The 23,682-nt window shown below is 44.5% G+C and overlaps 1 protein-coding gene across 4 annotated transcripts in view; it reads left to right on the forward strand.

Moving 5' to 3' along the window:
• The window catches only part of LARGE1 (LARGE xylosyl- and glucuronyltransferase 1), a 609,925-nt gene that overhangs the window by 133,924 nt on the left and 452,319 nt on the right, over positions 1–23,682 (forward strand). For all 4 annotated transcript variants that reach the window (XM_070370200.1, XM_070370202.1, XM_005898334.2 and 1 more), the window contains exon 2: positions 20,662–20,849. In XM_070370200.1, the coding sequence (XP_070226301.1) occupies positions 20,744–20,849 (106 nt within the window). In that variant the 5' untranslated portion in view covers positions 20,662–20,743. The remainder of the gene's footprint in view (positions 1–20,661; positions 20,850–23,682) is intronic.

Raw genomic sequence — 23,682 nt, forward strand, 5'->3', positions numbered from 1 at the left:
GGACACGACTGAAGCGACCTAGCAGCAGCATTTCCTTTCTCTCCTGACAGCTTGGACTTTTTTTTTTAAGTGTCTTTAACAAGAGTCAGCGCCAAATGGCACCCCACTCCAGTACTCTGGCCTGGAAAATCCCATGGACGGAGGAGCCTGGTAGGCTGCAGTCCATGGGGTCGCTAAGAGTCAGACACGACTGAGCGACTTCATTTTCACTTTTCACTTTCATGCATTGAGAAGGAAATGACAACCCACTCCAGTGTTCTTGCCTGGAGAATCCTAGGGACGGGGGAGCCTGGTGGGCTGCTGTCTATGGGTCGCACAGGGTCAGACACAACTGAAGTGACTTAGCAGCAGGGCCAAATTACTAAATCATCAGGGTGACCCTTTCTGTTCATCAGCTGGTAATGAGCTTAGGAAATTGGGATCACATCTGGCAGACAGAATCATTTTGTTTGACAAACAACTTAAAAGTATTTGTAAACAAGAACAAATTGGGATATGTCATTTCCAACCACCCCCCCCCACTGCCCCCTGCCAACAAACTGGGCCTATGATCAGGATTGCCTGGGTTTTAGAGGTTTCTTTTGTCTTTAAACTTTACTGAGAAACAAAGCACTGAATTTCTTCATATTTTAGTTACTACCATTGTGTTGTCAGCCTGGTGAATCCCGAATACAGCAGCCCTTCCAGAATTAATGAGTAGGGTGCATTAGACAGTGGTCCCCACACTTTCTGGCCCCAGAGACTGGTTTTTTGGAAGATAGTTTTTCTAGGAGGGATGGGGAAAATGGTTTCAGGATGATTCAAGCACATTACATTTATTGTGCACTGTATTTCTGTTATTATGTTAGCTCCACGTCAGAACATCAGGCATTAGATCCCAGAGGCTGGAGACCCCTGCGATTAGAAAGGATGCTAGAAGCTGTGCGAGTGAGATGTGGTTTGACCAGTTATGTGTTGATTTGATGATGATGATAAAACTGAAACAGCAGCTCAAGAAAACTAAAATTCAGAATCTAGACTTAATTCTGATCTTATGCTCTCTAGATAACTTTGGACACGTCATTCCCTTGTCTGAGTCCCCGTTTCCTTATTCACATAATTTGTATTGGATTCAAGAAATGCTCCCTTTGCAACTTTTCTTTTAGATTTAAACGTATTGATTTTTAAATCTGTACCTATATATATCAATTTGCCTTAAATATGCTTGTTAAAGTTTCTTTCTGCTTTTTCTTATCCACAAAGCTGAAATTACCTTCTTTCTTTCAGTTTCAGTGTTCTAATAAATACAAAATAAGTAAATGTACTATATATTCCCATTTGTGTATGGGGGTACATAAAACAGTGGCTTTTTTTCTTTCAGGCCCCTCTCCTCCGAGAACTAATGAGACAAGTCATGTAAATTACTTAGCACAGGGCTTGGCACATGGTAAGTACTAGGTAAAAATTCTTTGCTAGGTAAATAATGGGTCACCCTGGGTAGACCAGTTGACCTTTACCCATGTGCCCTTGTTAAATTAATTGTCCCAGATGATCCCAATTGGAAGCTGCTTTGGTCTCAGGATGGGGCCTCTGCTATCTGCTCTCTTTCCCTCTCTTTGCCTTCACTGGTTTGTGGAATGTGTCAGTGTGAAATTATAGATTTGAAAAAAAAAAAAAAACAAATGTCATGAGAGGAAAAATTTACCTTATTCCTCTCTCTTCAAGTGGCATGGGAAATGAAAAACGTCCAAATGAAGACAAATTTATTGGATACCAAAACCACCAGGCTATTGATTCTTAAAGCCAGACAGCAAGGTTATGAATTGGGTGATAAAAATGGAAAGCATTTAGCTTGACTTCTAAGATGGGAACCGCGTTGTGTTATCACAGCTCTTGGGTGCTCCTGACAGCCCCACAACTAATGAACTCGCACTTCTTAACTAGACTGTTTACTTTATGTGCTGCATCTGTCTAATGTGCTGTGGGAGTGAGATATATCGGAACAATTTGATTTTTTTATAGAAGGCTGGATGCCTGCGATTTAATCTGATTTAATTTGAAAGTGGCAGGAATGTTAGCTGAAAGTTCTTACCTACAGCTAGAAAAGGAAAAGATTGTTAGAAACCATGAATAGTTCTGGAGTCCTGCAGAGAAGGGATTTAAATCTCCCCATGGATTTTGGAACTGATAAGCAGATGTTGTGTTTTGGGTGTCAGAGATCAGTTATGGAACCTGTAATTATTTTAATCGGATGCTGAGGCCTCAAGAAAGTGAGGGTCCAGTTGGGTCATGAAGTCAGTTGCTAGAACTCAGTGTTCTAGAACTTGCCTTTATGCTGTTCCTTTGACACCATTTAAAGTATTGACCACCTGATGCGAAGGGCCAACTCACTGGAAAAGACCCTAATGCTGAGAAAAATTGAGGGCCAGAGGAGAAGGGGGTGACAGGAAGTGAGATGATTAGATAGCATCACTGATTCAAAGGACATGAACTCCAGGAGATAGTGGAGGACAGGGAAGCCTGTCGTGCTGCAGTCCGTGGGGCTGCAAAGAGTCAGATATAACTTAGTGACTGAGCAACAACAGAGTGTTGAGACCCGTGGTAGTTTTCAGGCCATCTCATCCATCCTCCACTTGTCTTGAGTCAGCCCCACTCCTCTTTGACCTGTGACCCCTGGGGACTGGGTATCCCTGACCCTATAGAACCAAACTACCTCTTCCTGACTCTTCCTCATGTTGCTTTCTTTTCTTGACCTTTGTGTGATGGTGAAGGTAACTGTTATGGAATAAATCGTGTCCCCGCAAAATTTATATGCTGGAGTCTCAGCCCCCAGGACCTCCATATATGTTAAGATGTCATTGATGTCAGTAGCTGGAATGAGATCATACTCGATGAGGGTGGGCCCCCATCCATGTAAAGGCCAGAGCTGTGCTACCCTAGCTGAGGAACCACCAGAAGCTCAGAGAGAGATCTGGAATGGGTCTTCCCCTAAGTGTCTTCAGAGAGAGCATGCCCTACTCACACCAAGAGCTTGGATTTCTAGGCAAGTAATGTGAGCAGTGGGGAGCAGTAGATGAAACTTCACTTGCTTGCCTGGCACTCACCTCTTACTGTGCAGCCCAATTCTTAGCAGGCCGTGTGGACCAGTACTGATTAGAATTTCAATATATTAAACCTCAGGAGATACATTCAGTTCATTGTATCCACATGTGGAGCATGTCCCCAAATCAAGGACATGGCTCTTGGCTTGGTCCCCAGCCATCAGGTTAGCCTCTGGGTTGCACTTTCTTTGGCACAAACCCTGTCCTGACACTACTTGCAGAGTTGTTGGCTTCCTCAAGCACAGATACTTAGGAATCTCTCCAGGAGACATGGAATGAAGTTGATGTCTTCTTCACTTGCAAGTCAAGGCCATCTCAATCTTACTCCCTCCACCCATCAACCTTGTCATGTGATGGCTCTGTGTTCTGCTCACCCAAAGGAGTGATTGGCTGCCGTCCACTGCCCCAGGCATGCCCTTTCACTTTTCCCGTGGTTCCCTCATCTTCTAGGATGACTGCTGTCTCTTCACCAGCCTTTTGACATTGTGGCATCCTCTTTGGCTCCAGTCAAATGTTTTTCTCCTGAGAATCCTTCCTTCCCTGGCCCTGTCTGTGTTCATGTTCATGGCATCTATGTCTGTCTGTTTGCTGCATTCTCACAGGGGATCCTCAAGGCAGGGATGGGGTAAAGGACAGCTGTCAGAGTCACTTCTGTATCCCTAGCCCCAAGCCCTGGGCCCAGAGTAGAGCATGGGCCCAGTAAACATGGCCTGTGTGCAATGGATGAATGGCAGAGAGTAGAGGAAAAGTAAAGAAATCACTGCCTTCATTTTCATTTGCCACAAGAGTTATTTGCATAAAATCTCCATCGGTCTCCGCACGCGGAGGAAAAAATAGACTCGGCAAGTTAGACACGTAATCCTCCAACAGTCGGGAGGACTAGAGTGCATTTTGCAGTATCGGCCCTTGTTAAATGCTTGTGAGTGTTTGCTTAAGCAGAATGAAAATGTGAGGCAGGCCTGCCTAAGTCATCCCTTTCCAGAATGGAAATCAAAAGAATGAAGACCAAAACACTCCGATGGGTGGCTTCACGGGTAGCCTTGTGGATGTGATTAAGAGCTGATTTAACATTCAGAAGAAAAACATGAAAATCAGCCTTCGTGGAGCTAGAGTCTGACCCCAGGAAAAGTGTATATCCTCAGGAAAGATCAATTTGCATTCAAGATCTCTTTGGCAATGCATTGTTCAAAGAGGTTAATATTGTAAGTGGAAATTTTTGATTGCTTCACAATTCTTTTCCCCCTTTCTGCTTCTCCACCTGTGTCACCCCAGAGAGAGCTCTACGTTAGAAGTGATATTCACAATGCCTGCCTGTGGATGTCTCTATTAAACTTGAGTTCCTGTCCTTAAAAAGCAGAATCCAGGTTGGATGGTGTAATAGAAGGGGAGGAAATTAGGAAAAGTACCTGGAATGGAGATCAATGTATTTTGCTTTCCCAGGCCACAGGAGGTGACTGGAGGAGAAGATGACCACTGTGAATTTGTAGTTCTTCCTGGCAACTGCCCCTTGGAAACATGCACTGAGCCCTTTAATATGGGATGGACAGGTCCCCCCTGAAGAGGTGGTGCCTTCCACCTGGGTTCCCCAAAGGCAACAAAGGGTTTCAGCCCTTTGTTATTTTGGGCTTTATAACTGTTTGGGGGCTGTCCTGTGCTTTGTAAGATGCTTACTAGCATCGCTGACCTCTACCCACTAAATGTTAGTAAAACAGGAGGGAAGGGGGCAGGACACAACCTTTAAAAGAATGGCATAGCCATAGGACATGACAAAGACTGGTTAGAATCAATGGGTCCAAGATGGTGGAAGATTTCACTTCCAGTAGACCTTAAGCCTCATTATATGCTCATGTTATACATTAGCAACATCTAAATGACACACCCACCAGTGCCAAGATAGTTCTGGGACTGACCATAAAATGTAAAAATGTGGGTGGTGGCCCAAATCCTGGAAATCCCTGTCTCTTCCCCCAAATAATTGGAATAATCCTCCCACTCAGTAGCCTATGAAACTACCCAGCCAGTAAAAACTAACCAGGCCATATTTCAAGGCTCTCTCTATCCTTCTGAGTTGGCCCACACTCTGTCTATGGAGTATGTTTCTCTCTAACAGATCCACTTCTTACCTATCACTTCATCTCCAAATTCAAATTCTTTCCTAATGAAACAAGAACCTCAAATTCACTGGGAAGATTGGTACCCCATTCTCTCCTGTCTTGATCAAAAGTGTCCCTTCAGTTCAGTTCAGTTCAGTTGCTCAGTCGTGTCCTACTCTTTGTGACCCCATGAATCGCAGCATGCCAGGCCTCCCTGTACATCACCAACTCCCAGAGTTCACTCAAACTCACGTCCATCAAGTCAGTGATGCCATCCAGCCATCTCATCCTCTGTCGTCCCCTTCTCCTCCTACCCCCAATCCCTTCCAGCATCAGAGTCTTTTTCCAATGAGTCAACTCTTTGCAAGAGGTGGCCAAAGTACTGGAGTTTCAGCTTTAGCATCATTCCTTCCAAAGAACACCCAGGGCTGATCTCCTTCAGAATGGACTGGTTGGCTCTCCTTGCAGTCCAAGGGACTCTCAAGAGTCTTCTCCATCACCACAGTTCAAAAGCATCAATTCTTCAGCACTCAGCTTTCTTCACAGTCCAGCTCTCACATCCATGCATGACTACTGGAAAAAAACATAGCCTTGACTAGATGGACCTTTGTTGGCAAAGTGAGTAGGGCACTAGACCATTCAGGTATGATGTAAATCAAATCCCTTATGATTATACAGTGGAAGTGAGAAATAGATTTAAGGGACTAGATCTGATGGAGTGCCTGATGAACTATGGAAGGAGGTTTGTGACTTTGTACAGGAGACAAGGATCAAGACCATCCCCATGGAAAAGAAATGCAAAAAGCAAAATGGCTGTCTGGGGAGGCCTTACAAATAGCTGTGATAAGAAGAGAAGTGAAAAGCAAAGGAGAAAAGGAAAGATATAAGCATCTGAATGCAGAGTTCCAAAGAATAGCAAGAAGAGATAAGAAAGCCTTCCTCAGTGATCAATGCAAAGAAATAGAGGAAAACAACAGAATGGGAAAGACTAGAGATCTCTTCAAGAAAATTAGAGATACTGAGGGAACATTTCATGCAAAGATGGGCTTGATAAAGGACAGAAATGGTATGGACCTAACAGAAGCAGAAGATATTAAGACGAGGTGGCAAGAATACACTGAAGAACTGTACAAAAAAGATCTTCACGACCAAGATAATCACGATGGTGTGATCACTGACCTAGAGCCAGACATCCTGGAATGTGAAGTCAAGTGGGCCTTAGAAAGCACCACTACGAACAAAGTGTCCCTTAGACATTGCTAAATGTCCCTATGTATAGAGCAAAATCACCCCCAGTAGGGAACTACTTGTTTTAGAGGCTTACCATGTTGATAAGCAGGAGGTAGTCTAATAGGAACAGGAAGCAGCTGGTGGAAAGGCAGGGAAGTATGAAGGACATGGTGCCCCTCATTTACCTGGTGGGACTGTACTGGAAGTTGTGATTATGGTGGACCTGCAGTGACTTAGTTAGCAGGATTCAGACCTCAGAGGCCTTTAAAGTCATCCTGAGGAAAACACATTGAATCTGAAGTCAAAAGTCTTGGGGCGAATCCAGTGCCCCTCTTCCCAGCTGTGTGACCTGCGTTACTGAACCTTCTGAGCCCTGATACCCTTATCTGTAATGGGGACTCTCACAGATTGATTGTGAAGCCTGAGTGAACCAAGGCTGTCGGGGAGTGTCAGTGGGATACCTGGCATCCTATTTGTGCAATGAACATTGTCTTCTTTCCCAAGCACTCCCACCTCAGTTAAATCCAGTTCTCTCTAGTTCTGCCACCACCAGCTCAGACTACTGTTAATCAAACTGTATTACTACAGACTCACCTGGGCTGTCTGCCTCAAGTCCATTCTTAAGCCCACAGCCAAACTTACTTCCCTAAACAGGATGGTGTGAAGGCCTGGAAGATATTTAAACTTTGTACTGTCTAACATCATGGCTCTCTAGCACCTGAAGTGTGGATAGTTCAGATGGAGATAGGCTGTTAATATAAGGAGCCCTTGAAGGAGAGAGTGAAAAAGTTGGCTTAAAGCTCAACATTCAGAAAACGAAGATCATGGCATCTGGTCCCATCCCTTCATGGGAAATAGATGGGGAAACAGTGGAAACAGTGTCAGACTTTATTTTGGGGGGCTCCAAAATCACTGCAGATGGTGATTGCAGCAATGAAATTAAAAGATGCTTATTCCTTGGAAGGAAAGTTATGACCCACCTAGATAGCATATTGAAAAGCAGAGACATTACTTTGCCAACAAAGGTCCATCTAGTCAAGGCTATGGTTTTTCCAGTAGTTATGTATGGATGTGAGAGTTGGACTGTGAGGAAAGCTGAGCGCCGAAGAAGTGATACTTTTGAACTGTGGCGTTGGAGAAGACTCTCGAGAGTCCCTTGGACTGCAAGGAGATCCAACCGATCCATCTAAAAGGAGATCAGCCCTGGGCTTTCTTTAGAAGGAATGATGCTAAAGCTGAAACTCCAGTACTTTGGCCACCTCTTGCAAAGAGTTGACTCATTGGAAAAGACCCTGATGCTGGGATGGATTGGGGGCAGGAGGAGAAGGGGACGACAGAGGATGAGATGGCTGGATGGCATCACTGACTCGATGGACGTGAGTTTGAGTGAACTCTGGGAGTTGGTGATGGACAGGGAGGCCTGGCATGCAATAATTCATGGGGTCGCAAAGAGTCAGACACGACTGAGCGACTGAACTTTACTGAATGGAGAATAGTATAGCAATCCACTCCAGTATTCTTGCCCGGAAAATCCCGTGGACAGAGAATCCTGGCAGACTGCAGTCCATGGGGTTGCAAAGAGTTGGACACGACTGAGCGACTAACACTTCACTTCACTTAGACATGCTAAATTGAACAAAATATATTATTAAAACTAACTTCCCTTTTTAAAAAAATTTTTAATGTGGACCATTTTTAAGGTATTTATTGAATTTGTTAAAATATTGCTTCCATTTTATGTTTTAGTTTTTTGGCCCCTTTGGGTTCCCAGGTAGCACTAGTGGTAAAGAATTTTCCTGCCAATGCAGGAGATGTAAGAGTTGTGGGTTCGATCCCTTTGTTGGGAATATCCCCTGTAGGAGGACATGCAACCCACTCCAGTATTCTTGGTTCGAAAATCCCATGGACAGAGGAGTCTTGTGGGCTACAGTCCATGCGTTTTCAAAAAGTTGGACACAGCTGAGCCTCTGAGTCCAAACAAATGTGGAGTCTTAACTCCCCAAGCAGGACTTGAACCCACACCTCCTGTACCAGAAGGCAACGTGTTAACAACTGACCTACCAGGGAAGTGCCTTAACTTACCTTATTTACTTCTGCCTTTCAAAAAGTAGCTATGGAAAATAGGATGAGTTTTATAAGAGCTGCTATTGTCTTGTCCAGGGAAGCATATTGGTTCCTCATAGGAGAATCATTTCCAGGTACTAAGTACTGAAATAGAATTTGTTTCATGAGGTAGTCCCTTTTTAAAGTACAGAAGTAGTCCCTTTATAAACAGCAGTGATGTATTGAATAATGTGGTTGTTTAGCACAGTTTATTTTCTTCCCTCCTAGTGGATGTTAGGATGGGCTTCTCAGGTGGTGCTAGTTATAAAGAACTCACCTGCCAACACAGGAGATGTAAGAGATGCTGATTCGATCCCTAGGTCGGGAAGATCCCCTGGAGGAGGGCTTAACAACCCACTCCAGGATTCTTGCCTGGAGAATCCCATGGACAGAGGAGCCTGGTGGGCTACAGTCCATGGGGTCACAGAGAGTCAGACATGACTGAAGCGACTTGGCACACACACACGTTAGGATGTTCTTTCCCTTGTGTGGTACTCCCTCTTCTGATATGTGCCACCTTGAGGCAGAGCATGGCACAGTCTTGTTTATTCATCCTCTCTCCTTTGTATGGATTGAGTGTTTGTGTCCCCCTAAAACCTGTAGGTGGTACAGTAGTAAAGAATCTGCCTGCCAATGCAGGAGATGCAAGAGATGAGGTTTTGACCCCTGGGTCAGGAAGATTCCCTGGAGAAGGAAATGGCAACCCACTCCAGTATTCTTGCTGGGAAATCCCACGGACAGAGGACCCTGGCAGGCTACAGTGCATGGAATTGCAGAGTCTGACACGACTGAGTGACTGAGCACGTGCACACGCACACACACACACACACACACACATATACAATCTGTGTGTTGAATCCTAATGCCTCAGTGTGATGGCTTTGGGAGGTGATTAGGTCATGAGTGTAGAACTCCCATGAATGGGGTCAGTGTTCTTATAAAAGAGATCCCAGGGAACTCCCTCACCTTTTCCATTTGAGGGCACAAGGAGAAGGTGGCCACCTACAAACCAGGATGCACCAGACACCATCCTCACCGGACACTGAACCTACTCGTACCTTGATCTTGGGCTTCTTAGTCTCCAGAACTGTGAGAAATAAGTGCTTGATGTGTATGTCACCAATGTATGATATTTTTGCTGTGGCAGCCCAGATGAACTCAGACGCCCTTCTGCACACTTTGTGGATGTCACAGCAAGGAGGCGGTACTCTCTATACTATCTTTAGAATTTGATCAAGCAGCTAAAAGTCAACTAATTCATTTTAATGTTATTACTACTATTAATACATAGCATCTTATGTTGTTGTGTAAATGTATTTGGAATTCATTTGCTGTCCTTTGATCCTTGCATCAACCCTTAATACTTGATATTTGCCATGGGTTTTCAGACAAAGAGATGGATGGTCTCAAGGTATTGAATGACTTTCTGAGATCCTGAAGCCAATGGGAAGAGCCCAGGTCCTGACTCCCATTCCTCTGTAAATGCCATGAGGTCTGTATGAAATCATGCTGTGCCTTGGGGTTGTATTTTAACATAATTAGAAGCAAAATGGTCAAAACTCTCAGGCTGTAGGTAGCATGTCCTAACTGCAGAGTTTTAGAAAGATGGGTGGTTAACTACTGAGGTCATGACCCTAGGAAGGGCTCCGCCCTTGATGTGGGCCATAGCAGTTGTTCCAAGGGCAGAAGAACCTATTTTCCCACAGCAGGAGAATTGACTCCGCAGTGGGATAAAGACAAAGTAAGCTGGTGGGGATGGACCCTTTGAGACCTTAAATCACAGTGAACTCCACATTGTCAGCATTTGTTTCAAAGCATATTGCATGTGGCTATTACTCTTGCAGTTCACATGACCAATCTTTACACAGTGCCTCCCAGGCCAAATGTCATTTTCTAAATGAAAAAAGAGATCAAGAGTGCCAGTTTGATAGGCCAAAGGGTCATCTACAGGAGACTGAGGCTTTGGGGCCTGATACACAGAAAGGAGATGGAGGAGGAAAGTGACTGCTGATAACCTTCAGGAGGGGGATGCTCTAGGCCCAGTGCCTCTTGTGTGCTCTTCCTCCAGGGGCAGAGAAACGAGAGGAAGTTGCCAAGGTGAAGTTTGCAAGCAGCCACAGACATCACAAAGGATTTCTGAAGGGCACACCATTACCGCAAGGCCCTAATTGAGATACTGTGAGAATTTTGTTTCTCATATTACAGATGGCATATGGTCAGACCACTGACTGGCAGGCTTTTGTTTAAAAGGGATTTGGGGACAATACTAGAGTGACAGCAAGGTGCGTGCTCGCCTAGGCTCTCCTGGCACCTTTGACCATTCATTCAAGGAATACCTCCTAGAATTTACCGTTCAGAAAAGAAGACATCTGGGGAGAAAAGGAATGTATAAATTAATTATCTCAAAGGATAGGATAGTTAAGGAATCTGGGATGGACATGTACATACTACTATTTTTTAAATGGATAACCAATAGGAACCTATTGTATAGCACCTGGAACTCTGGATATAGCCTGGATGGGAGGGAAGTTTCGGGGAGAATGTATACATAGTATGTATGGATGAGTCCCTTTGCTGTTTACCTGAAACTATCACAGTATTGTTAATTGGCTATCAGTCAGTTCAGTCACTCAGTCTTGTCCAGCTCTTCACTACCCCATGGACTTCAGCATGCCAGGCTTCCCTGTCTATCACCAACTCCTGGAGCTTGCTTAAATGCATGTCCATCGAGTCGGTGATGCCATCCAACTATCTCATCCTCTGTCTTCCCCTTCTCCTCCTGCCTTCAATTTTTCCCAGCATCACAGTCTTTTCCAATGAGTCAGTTCTTCACATCAGGTGGCCAAAGTATTGGAGCTTCAGCTTCAGCATCAGTCCTTCCAATTAATATTCAGAACTGATTTCCTTTAGGATTGACTGGCTTGATCTCCTTGCAGTCCAAGGGACTCTCAAGAGTCTTCTCCAATGCCACAGTTCAAAAGCATCAATTCTTTGGCGCTCAGCTTTCTTTATGGTCCAGCTCTCACATCCATACATAACTACTGGAAAAACCGTAGCTTTGACTAGACAGACCTTTGTTGGCAAAGTAATGTCTCTTCTTTTTAATGTGCTGTCTAGGTTGGTCATAGCTTTTCTTCCAAGGAGAAGTGTGAGTGCTGCTGCTGCTGCTGCTGCTAAGTTGCTTCAGTCGTGTCCGACTCTGTGCGACCCCACAGACGGCAGCCCACCAGGCTCTGCGGTCCCTGGGATTCTCCAGGCAAGAACACTGGAGTGGGTTGCCATTTCCTTCTCCAATGCATGAAAGTGAAAAGTGAAAGTGAAGTCGCTCAATCGTGTCCGACTCTAGCGACCCCATGGACTGCAGCCTATCAGGCTCCTCCATCCATGGGATTTTCTAGGCAAGAGTACTGGAGAGAAGTGTGACTAGGACTTGCCAAATGACTGACAAGGACAGAGAGAACCATGGGGGTCACCAAGGAACAGTGATCTTCCTTCGAGGGAGGGGCAATACGATTCTGTAGTGACAGCTGGAAACCAGGAGGGTGGAGACTGTGCACTAAAAATTAGTCACAACCTGAAATTAGAGTTATTTTATTTGGTGGGAATGTTAAGGACTTCAGGACCGGGAGACAGTATCTCAGTAGCTCTGAGAAAACTGCTCCAAGGAGTCAGGAGAGGGAGTCAAGCTACATACTAGTTTCCATAAAGGGGGCAGGCAGTCTGAACATCAAAGATTTTTGTTAAGTAGTGAGGAAAACCAGATTCAAGCCACGGAATTTAGTGTTCTATGTATGGGAAAATGCAAGCCTCTGGGCTCACTGAATTCATTCCTTTCATATGCACCTCAGCTGTCTGGGGCCAAATCCTGTTTCCCGTCACTGTAAGGGGTGACAGGTGTGGTGGATGGCTGCTTCTTGCTTCTCACCCCCACCCACCCCCACATCCTCAGCAACCTCCATGGGGAAAGGGGTGGGGGCATCTGCTGGATTTCAGGCATTGTGTTCTCTTTTGGGAGCCCTCATTCACATTAGGAGACCAGAAATTGCTGATAGCTGTGACTTTTTTTTTTTTTTGCCCACCTATATGGCAGGAAATATTTCATTTCACAAGACCAAATTCCTAGCCCTTAGGTATGTGGACTCGGAATGCCACCTGCCATATCAGTAAACTTAGAATGTTGGGGCCATCAAACCCTCAGCTACTGCAGCCGCCCCCAGCTGTGCACCCTGAGGGGACTCGAATGGGCAGGAACAGGATCCTGGCCTCAGATAGCTAAGATGCTTATCAAAGGAATGATTTCAGGGAGCCCAGACCCTTGTATCTTCCCATACATAGAAAAGCACTATATTCATTAACTTGAGATGTCTGGTTTTCTTTAATTAACAGCAATCTTTTGATGTTTCAATTACCTGTTTTTTTTGTTGTTGTTGTTGTTGTTGCAAAACTTCTATACATCCTGGCTCCTCCCTTACCTCTTCAAGAGCAGTCCCTCAGAGCCATCTGAGAGACTGCCTCCAGGGCCTGAAATATTCAGAAAGTCCACCAAATAAAACATAATTCTTAACTTTTATGTTGTGCTTTTGTTTTTTCTCCCTAGTTGATGTGTATTTGCCTTGAAAGAGTAGGGGAAAGGCTTTTCTCCTGGGAAAGCAGTGGTCTAGGGGACAGCTGTTGCCTTCACTCAAGAGCTGGAGGTAGAATGAAGCAAGGGGAAGTTGAGGATAAAGCAGAATTTGTTGCTCATATAATAGGAGTTCCTCAGGATTCCATGTTGGATTGGGGAGGAAGGAGTGGGTTGGAGGTTGTGTGACAAGAGTCGTTTGTATGATAATGAACATCCAGGGAGGCTGCTGGCTGTGCCTGAGATATTCATACCTTGACCCACTCAATACATATTTATTGATCACCTTTTTGTATGCCAGATACAGTGCTGACAACAAAGAAAACAGGAGTGACCAAATGGACAAGGTGCTTGCCCCTTTGAGGTATCCGCTCTGACTGGGGAGGGACAGATTGGTCATCACTGGTGTGTCCTGTAGCAAAGAACTGATTTTCTGTTTTTCCAGAAAATACTAGAATTTGAGTTCCAGGGTTTCCAGTAACTAATTCAGCACCCTTAGCCTCTCTTAGTCTTCCCCTTCTGTGAGATGGCTGAAGTGATGCCTCTGTGGGTGATGTCGGCACTGTTCAGTCATTATTCAAATGTGTAAGAAGAGTTTTGATGGAAGGTCAGGATGGGTCCTGATGGCATTAGTGGTAAAGAATCTACCTGCCAATGCTGGCAACTCAAGAGATGCAGGTTCAATCCTTGGGTCAGGTAGATGCCCTGGAGAAAGAAATGGCAACCCACTCCAATTTTCTTGCCTGGAAAATACCAGGGAAAGTGGAGCCTGGTGGGCTACAGTCCATAAGATTGTAAGGAGTTGGACACAATTAAAGTGACTTTACACACACACACAGAGGATGGGTCATCAGAGCTACCGTTAGTCCTTAAGATGCTTCTTTTTAATTAGACACTTTTCCTTCTAGAAACCTGCTTCCAACTGCCAGAGAACTGTGGTAGTAAATATGCAGTCAAAGAAGTCCAGGAAGTAAATGGTGCTGTCTTCTGCACTGGCTGGTCCCTGTAGGGTAAGGTGAGGGGTAAGAGAGAGATATGTACAAGCTTAGTTGCATCAGACTCTTTGCAACTCCATGGACTATAACCTGCTAGGGTCCTCTGTCCATGACATTTTCCTAGGCGAGAATACTGGAGTGGGTTGCCATTTTTCCTTCTCTAGGTTAGGCGAGGTGGTGATGCTGAAAACCCGGCCTCTGTGCACTGGTGCTGAATCGAATCTCAGAGACAGAGTTTGGTGTGCCATGGAAAAGAATAGCTTTATTGCTTTGCCAGCCAAAGGATGACACACAGTGGGCTCATGCATATCAAAACATTGTGTCCAAACCCAGAGGGATTTGGTGAGGAGTTCTACAGCAGTGGTTCAAAGGCAGAGTTGCTAATAGGAGCAGAGTGTGTATAGGGCCTGCACTCCTTTAATCTGGCCTCACGTGGTCTCCTGATGAGTGTCTCTGGTTCATGGATGAAGAATGCTAATACCTACCATTGGCTCAGTGGTAAAGAATCCGCCTGCCCATGCAAGAGACCTGGGTTTATTCTCTGGGTTGGGAAGATCCCCTGGAGAAGGAAAGGCCCATCCACTTCAGTATTCTTGCCTGGAAAATTCTATGGACAGAGGAGCCTGGTGGGCTGCAGTCCATGGGGTCACAAAGAGTTGGCACTATTGAGCACATGTGTATAATGAACTTTTGTTGGGAGTTTTGGTTCTGTAAAGAACTCAGATATAGTTATGTGTATCCCTTGGGGTGGAACAAGGACCCTGCCCCAAGGCTGCAGTCTTATTTCTTGACTGCTTCTTTCTTGTCTCCCTTCCGTGATTAGCAGTTGTTCAGATTTGCTCTTTGAAACTCAGGGAAGCTCAGGGAGACTGGAATCTGTTCCCTACAAGCTAGAAATGGGAGAAACGGAAAGGCTTCTGTGCCCAGGAGCCCCACAGAGTCCTGCTTGGTTTCAGTAGGAGGCCAGCTTTGGGTATTAACTAGTTATTTACTAAGTGCTTGGGTACAGGCATCTTAAACAGTAAGGTGCGCTTGAATCACCTTGGATCTTGTTAAAATGCAGATTCTGACTTAGTAGGGCTGGGATAGGGCCTGAGATTCTGCATTTCTACTGTTACTGCTGGTTCAGGAACCACACTTTGAGTTGAGATGGCTAAGTATAAACTTCTGTCTTAGTTACTGGTAGAAGACTGGGATTCTTTGCCCTTAGGGGTTTTGATCTGATGCAGAGAGATTAATGCACAGGAAGTGACTAGAAAACAATTATGTGATCAGGAAATGTGCTTTTGACACCTATTGGGATTTAGGAAAAAAAGGAAGGAATGCCATCAAGCCTGGACTTGCTGGAGAGGTTCCAGAGAACAGCAATGACTTGAAATTCCTCCTGAGGTTCAGCAGAGGAGGAAGGACATTGCAGGTTCTGGGGCTGTGTATGAGAGGATGGCTTGGGTATAGACATGAGATGAGGGTGTCATACCAGCAATAGTATGAATAATGGTAATAGCCAAGCTAACATCAGTCGGCTATCTATCTGCTGTGTGTGGCGGGGGAGGGGTTGGGGTGGAGTGGGTGTATGTGTGCTCAGTCATATCCAACTCTTTGCAAATCCATGGATTGTAGCCCTCTGTCTGTGGGATTTCCCAGGCTAGAATACTGGAGTGGGTTGCCATTTCCTATTCCAGGGAGTCTTCCCGACCCAGAGATGGAACCTGCACCTCCTGCATTGGCAGACAGATTCTATACCACTGAGCCACCTGGCTTCCTCTCTGCTATAGGACCTATATTATAAGCTCAGTGAAAGACAATTATTTGCCTACTTGCTATAGGGGTGACAATGCTTGACTCTCAGGATTTGGTCAATCTTTTAGTGAGGCAAATTAGTGGCCCTTATCTGCTACATGTCTGTAGGATCAGTTTTTGGATCCTAAGTGATTCCTTTGGATTTTGACCATTGAATTCCTTAGATTTTTTTTTTTTTTTTTTTTTTTGAAGGTTACTTAGATTTTTATTCCCTCTTCATGTGCAGTGTTTCTGGAAAATCTGCACATCTTGAACACCCATGAAGAATCATTTCTAATATCTGATGCTAATGAAAGGACAGCCCCTGTGCTGATGAGAGATGGCTGAACACAGCAGTGTTTGGAATGTAAACCTCTGGCTGGTCTTTTGAGTGGTAACCAGCCAACCATGGAGGGTATATTCCCAACTGGCATCCTACAGATGTTAACTGACTGCCCCTAGCATGCAAAGAAGGAGTAACACATACATACTACACTGTCAGCACAGAGGTATTTCGAATCACAAGCAATACAACAAGAAGTCATGGTGATTTAAGTTTTTAAATATTTTTAAATGATAAAAGCAATGCATGCTCCTTATATACTATTTAGGAAAAATATGTGTTCGTATTTGTTGAAATTACCCATATGCTATACCCAGCGATAACTTCCAACACATACCTTTTTCATATCTATAGCTATGATAGTATTTATACATTTATAAACAGTTTATCACATTGGATGAAGGATACTTGCAATCACATTTAATGTTCAACTTTGAATCCTACTTTTGTGGCTAAACAGATCATGATCATTTTTCTGGCACATACAGTGTATTTTGTAGATTTGAATTTAATTGGTTAAGATAGATGGGAGAAGACAAATGGAGTAGATACTTAGGAGGAGTGTTGGCCAAGAGATTGGATTTGGATTTGAGAGAGGGGTATTTAAAGATGACTCTTAGACACCTGGGTTAATAAGTGAGGCCTTCTCCCTTCCCCCAGGCAAGAACAGTTTAGAGACTGGTTTTCTAGTTAATACATGAATATTTGCATATGCTTGGGATGTAATTTGCAGCCCACCTCTGTTTTTTCCCTTCCTTTCTTCTTCTTGTGTTGATTCCAGTATTAACTTCCTGGAGGAACCTCTGATATAAATTGAGATTTTTCTTTAAAATGTGTTTTTAGTGCACAGAGGTGTCATTTAAAAGTCAAATTCATGAAGGAATATTTTTTACCTGCTGGGTTTAATTTCAGATGCCAGTGTTATCATAAAATGCAAACCACCCTAGACTTGGTTCTAAAACTTTGTACAAATTGTGCCAGTTGAAATTAACTTCTGCAGATGGAGAGAGGAGAGGACGAAAATAAGTGTTATAAAGAGTCTTAAAAAATGTTATTTAAATATTAATGCCACTTGAGTTCCGCTCCATATATGTTCCATCTTTTCCCTAAGTATCAACTTTTCTATAGCTTTCCAATTATATTTTTGTCTATTTAACCTTTGTGTGTGTGTGTGTGTGTGTGTGCAATGGGAGCAAACAATGGTGATAGGTTTGACCCTGGGAAAGAAAATAATCATAAGATTCAAGATGAAGGATTTAGGTTTGATCAGAAAGAAAATGCCCCCCAGCAGAGTTGATAGAATGAATTATTTAAGGAGAGCAAAGCTTGAGGTGTCTCTGCCCCAGATGTGTGTAACCTTTGGCGAGTTAATTCATCTTTCTGGATTTTAGTATTCTCATCCATAAAATGGGGAGGAAAAATAGTATTAATACCTACCTCAAGTTATTTTAAGAGTTAAACAGGTAAAAAACATAGGAAAGTGTTTGACAGATAAGAAGTGCTATTTACTGTTGGTTTTCTTTACCTTAAGTGAACTGTAAAAAAAGAAAAAAGTGATTTGAATATAATGGTATCACCTGAAGGGGACTTCCCTGGTGGCTCAGTGGTAAAGAATCCACCTGCTGATGCAGGAGACGTGGGTTTGATCCCTGGGTCAGGAAGATCCCCTGGAGAAGGAAATGGCAACCCACTCCAGTATTCTTGCCAGAGAAATCCCATGGACAGAGGAGCCTGGCAGGCTGCAGTCCAGGGGGTCGCAAAAGAGTCGGACATGACTGAGCAACTAAACAAGACACCCACCTGAAGGAGAATTGAGTAGGCAGGTCTTTCAGGTTTAAAACACCCCTGTGGAATGTCAGGCAAGACCTATTGATTGAGATCTATTTTTTTAAACTAAGCTCTTTGGGGGTGGGGGAGAGTGGCCGGTGAAGGGATAATAATAGAAGTAAGGCTGCTTTTTGGCATTTTGGAAGGGGGTTAGGGTCACCTCTGCCAGGTGCTTGATCACTTTGCTAGTCACTTATTCTAGAGCATTCTCATTTAAGACTCATAACCACCCTCCTTGACAGAAGACGTTGCTTATCTTAGAGAGGAAAAAAATGAAGCATCCCCAGAGAAGAGGGGGCTTCCCCCGTGGCTCTAATGGTGAAGAATCTGCCTGCTAATTCAGGAGACGTTAGAGACACAGATTTGATCCCTGGGTCAGGTAGATCCCCTGGAGGAGGGCATGGCAACCCACCCCAGTATTCTTGCCTGGAGAATCAATCCCATGGCCAGAGGAGCCTGATGGCTATAGTTCATAGGGTCAGAAAGAGTCGAACATGACTAAAGTGACTTAGCACACGATGCACAGAGAAGTGGGACTTGCTAAGGTCACAGCTCTTCAGGTGTGGCACCCAGATTTGCATCCAGATGTTTCTAACTGCATAGCCTCTGCCAACACTCCCTCTCCCTGAGAGATCCTCAGCATATCTGCCATCCTCCTTCTTAATGACTAGCAGTCTGTATGTAGGGTTTGTTTCCTGTGCTTCAGAATGTAAAACTTCCCTAAGAGGGACTTCTCAAGTCAACATTCTCCTTGTTTAAAGAGATTTTGCTTTTTCAGGTTTTACTTCCTCATCCACACCCTCTAGCCCTGTGGTCTTTGATCTGTTTTTAGAAAGAGCCATTCAGGAAATCCCATCAGAGTGGTTGCAGAAGAAAGCTTGGCCTTAACAGCTGAGATTGACTCCATTAGGTGTTCATTGCCAACAACTTGGCTAACAAAGACTCCTGAAGCTTGAGAGGGTCGCCTTTGGTTAGGATCCAATTTTGTTTATTTGTTCAACAGACAGTCAGCAAGCCCTGCAGGTGACAGGCAGTAGGCTAAGTCTTAGTGAATATGAGGTGAGTCGGAGGGGGCACCTGCCTTCTGAAAGCACCAAGGGTGGTGGGGAAGGAGACACTTCAACCAGACCTTTGTCCCGTAGGGTTTAAGGGATACATCTAAGGGAACATTCAAATCAGCTCTTCCATGGCCATACCTTCCTTAGGAATCTGCAGGCTTTTGTGCCTGTCCGCCCTGTGTCCATGTGGACTTTTCACTTTCAGCCAGTATGTGATGTCCGTGTTAGGACTTGGGAGGAGATGAGACTGTATGACCTGCTGGTTTTTACATTTTTTTTAAATAAGTCATGTCCCTTCCTGGTCAAGTACTTGGGTGAAAGATCCTGGGCCCTCTAGTCCATCTGAATTGACCTTCTGCCTCTTCTTTGGTCCTCTCTCTACCAGCCTTCTGCGTGGTCTACAATTGTCCCTCTGCAGGCTGGTTGTAGGTTGTCTGTCTTCTCCTCTCCAGTCTGTTCCTGTTTGAATTGTTTCATGCTTTTCTGGACATCTTCCCTGTGAAAGGGGTAAAACTGTAAAGACAGCCTCTGTGGAATGTTTCTAGGTTTTCCACAGTGACTGAGGTGCAGCCTCCCGACCATGATCTTGGGGCCTCTCCAGTCTCCTTTCCCTTGAGTGTGTTGTTCATCAGCCTGATGGGCCTTCTGCATCTCTCTCTGCTGGAACATGGGGACTGTTCTGCCTTCTTGACCAAACACAGATGGATCAGCTTCACTGGTTTGTGAAAGAATGGCATTGAAACATGTATAATATCATATAAGAAACAAATCGCCAGTCCAGGTTTGATGCAGGATACAGGATGCTTGGGGCTGGTGCACTGGGATGACCCAGAGGGATGGTATGGGGAGGAAGGTGGGAGGGGGGTTCAAGATGGGGAACGTGTACACCTGTGGTGGATTCATGTTGATGTATGGCAAAACCAATACAATATTGTAAAGTAATTAACCTCTAATTAAAATAAATAAATTTAAATTAAAAAAAAAATCCCAGTCATCACATTCTTGGGGTTCCTGATGTTGGTCTTTCTTGTTAGACTGTGCTTTTAGAGCCAGCCCTTGTTTTGGTCAATTTTGAAAATGCAGCCCTTGTTTAGTGCTTGGTACTTACAAGATGTTTACTAGGTACTCTTTTTAATAAGTGTTAGTCCAGGCTTCAAAACTCACCTGTGTACTTGTCTGTATATATATGCATGAGAGAGAGAGAGAAACAAAGTGGGGGGTGTCTGTTACAGTTCATTTCATCCTGCATTTGTTTATTTTGTAAAGAACTCTTTTTGAGATTTGACAGAAAACAAAAAAATTCTGTAAAGCAATTATCCTTCAATTAAAAAATAAATTAATTAAAAACAAGGGAAAGAAAAAAAAAGAACTCTTGCAGTTTGGGTAGACTGCAAGACTACAGCATCATCTCTTGGGATGAAGTTGTAGATGATCTGAACCACTCTCAGGATCTGCAGGATGTTTCTCTTTTGCAATTTGCATCCATTGACAATGCTAAGAACTCAGCCCTTCCTCTTTGCTCTTCCTTCCAGAAAGTATTATGAGGGAGGCTGAGGACGCCACGCTCGGGGCAGAGACACGGCGCTGGGACTAGGGACTGCCACTTCTGAGAGGATGCTGGGGGTCTGCAGAGGGAGACGGAAATTCCTGGCTGCTTCGTTGACTCTGCTCTGCATCCCAGCCATCACCTGGCTTTACCTGTTTGCTGGAAGCTTTGAAGGTAAGAAGGAAGCTTTTCCACAGGGAGAGGGGTGGAGGGAAGAAGGAACACTGGCTGCCCTGGAGTCCTCGGAACAAGCCCCAAGTCTTCTAATCCCAACTTCTCATTCTTTTGAACAGTGGAATATTGGTGCCCCATCACAGGGAAAGATTTGTATAGGTTTGGGTCTTCCCAGGTGGTGCTAGTGGTAAAGAACCCATCTGCCAATGCAGGAGACATAAGAGACATGGCTTCGTTTTCCTGGGTTAGGAAGATCCCCTGGAGGAGGGCATGGCAACCTCCTCCATGCCTGGAAAATCCCATGGACAGAGGAGCCTGGTGGGCTACAGTCCATAGGGTTGCAAAGAGTCAGACATGACTAAAGCTGCTTAGCATGCACATACACAGGAAACTGGAGGGAGTCAGTGATGGGAGGAGAAAAAGGTAAATACAAAGATAAAAATAAGGTGCCTCTGGATGCAGCAGTATAGTGGAGGTTACACAAATGTCAGATACCAGCCTTGTAGGCTGATCGCTGTGTTGATAATGGGAAAAAGGTTGGGTCCTGCAGGGATTACTTCATGCAGTTTATGGAGTCAAATGTTTCATGCATTCTTCCATCTATTCATTCACTTATCTGTTCAGCCAACATTTTGCAACTGTTTAACATCTGTGCTAAACTAGGTGCTGGGAATCTGGTGAAAACAGATTTGAACCTTCAGAGTGTCATGGAGGAGATAGGTTAACACGTGATTGCTATACATTGCTGTACCTGGTAACTCCTTAAGATGAGGCAAGCTCACAGGGCTGGGAGATAGGGTGGTCAGAGCCATCAGGTGGGCTGATTGTAGAAGATGAGTGGTGATGCTGATGGGCTGAGTACAGAGGTTCAGCAAAGGAGATGCCCTTCCTGAGCAAACAACAAACACTCCTCCCTGCCACTTTCCTGAAATCCATAGAAGAGATGCACGCACCATCCTTCTAGCCAGGAGTTTCTAATGTAGTGCGACGCTCTGCGTATCAGAGATGCTTTTCTAAGCTTCAGGAAGGGAAGGAATGGAAGTATTGAAGAGCCTACTTTCTTTATATTTACCCCCAAACTTGACTTTAAAAAAAATGTGTATATATATATATACACACACACACACACACACACACACACACACACACACACACACCTCCAGTGAAAATCTGTCTCCAGAAAGTCACTACAGTGTTTTTAAACATTTCCTTTATGCATAATTGTATTGACAGCTCAAGGCTACCTTTTAATTAGGAGTTCCACTTCACTTTCTGAGATTTGCCCTGAATCTGCTTGGCTGAATATCAATGAGCTTAAACTCTTCCCTTCAGGTCAGGGAAGGGCCTAATACCACACCCCTGTCCCTTTCCTGTCCCCAGACCTCCTTGGAGTGGCAGATAGAGCTTTCACCTAAGCATCTAGATAGAGTGGATTATGCCCTGGCTGTGGGTGATGGATTATGCCATGGCCGTGGATGGTTAAGTTTTGGTAAAGAGATCAGAGGGAGGATGGTGAGTTGGTATTGGCAGTAGAAAAAAGAAGAAGGAAGCATTCTCCAGGGATGATGGCAGAAACCCTGTGAAAGAAAGCCAAGAGCATTAGTGCCGGTACAGGTTTAACACATTGAAACGTTGACTTTGACAGGATGACTAGACTGGTATAAGAGTATAGCACTGGTATAGCAGCAATAATGATAATGACAACAACATACACTGTAATATTCTGAGCATTTCTACATGCCTGGCGTTGTTGTGAGGATTTAACGCATATTAACTCCTCCTTCACAATAATCCTGTGTGGTGGGTTCCAATGAGGAGGTCTAGGAAGATCAGCTGTGGTGATATGCCCAGGGACCCAAAGCCAGTCAAGATGGGGCCTGGGCTGATTGGACTTGAGAGCAGGAGGTTTTAACTGCAATTCCATGTTGTGGACTGGGCTTCAGTGAGGGGAGACTTTGGGTGGAAAACAGGAACCTGCAAGGTGTCACATGACCTTTCTGGATGTGTGAGGGAAGCTGTACAATTTTGATTTCTGCTCATTGGTAGAAACCCAACTCCAGATGATTTTGGCAAAGAGGGAATTTGGTGACTACTGAAACTAATAAGTTCAAAGGAAAAATTCGGCTTCAGGTAGGGTTGGATCCAGGGGCTCCAATGATATTTTTGTAGCTCTGTCTCCCTACTTTGTTTTGCTCTACTTTTCTCTGCTGTAGTTCTTTTCAGGATAGCTTTTCCTCTCCGGTGAAAACTTTGGCCAACAATTTATTCTCACCAGTCCCTTGTAGAAAGAGGGGGATTCCTCCCCCATAATTCTCCAGCATCACCTCTGGTTAGATTACCGCTGGTCCCTCTTGGTCTGGAGAGCAATTACTGTGGTTGGGGGAGGCGAATGAGGGCATCTCTGAGCTCTGTGGCTATTTCTAGACCAGAGTTCCCTGAAGCATGTGAAGTGACACTGGGGAAGGGTGGTCCCTAAGGGTACATGGTGCAATTCCCCAAAGAGGGGAGACTAGAAGTTGGTCTGGGTTGTGGAGAACTCAGATCTGGCTGTGCTTAGTGATGGGTTGATATCAACTTGAAGGTCTCTTTCCAGCATCATGCTCTCTAGTCCAGCTCTGGCTGATGGAGTGACTGTGCCCATGGACTTTTATTAGACTGGCAGATAGATTGCATTAAATAGGGGTTGGATGATCCAGATACAGAAAAGATCTTCATGACCCAGATAATCATGATGGTGTGATCACTCACCTAGAGCCAGACCTCCTGAAATGTGAAGTCAAGTGGGCCTTAGAAAGCATCACTACAAACAAAGCTAGTGGAAATGATGGACTTC

Source organism: Bos mutus, chromosome 5 (assembly GCF_027580195.1).
Source record: "Bos mutus isolate GX-2022 chromosome 5, NWIPB_WYAK_1.1, whole genome shotgun sequence".
Taxonomy (NCBI): Eukaryota; Metazoa; Chordata; class Mammalia; order Artiodactyla; family Bovidae; genus Bos; species Bos mutus.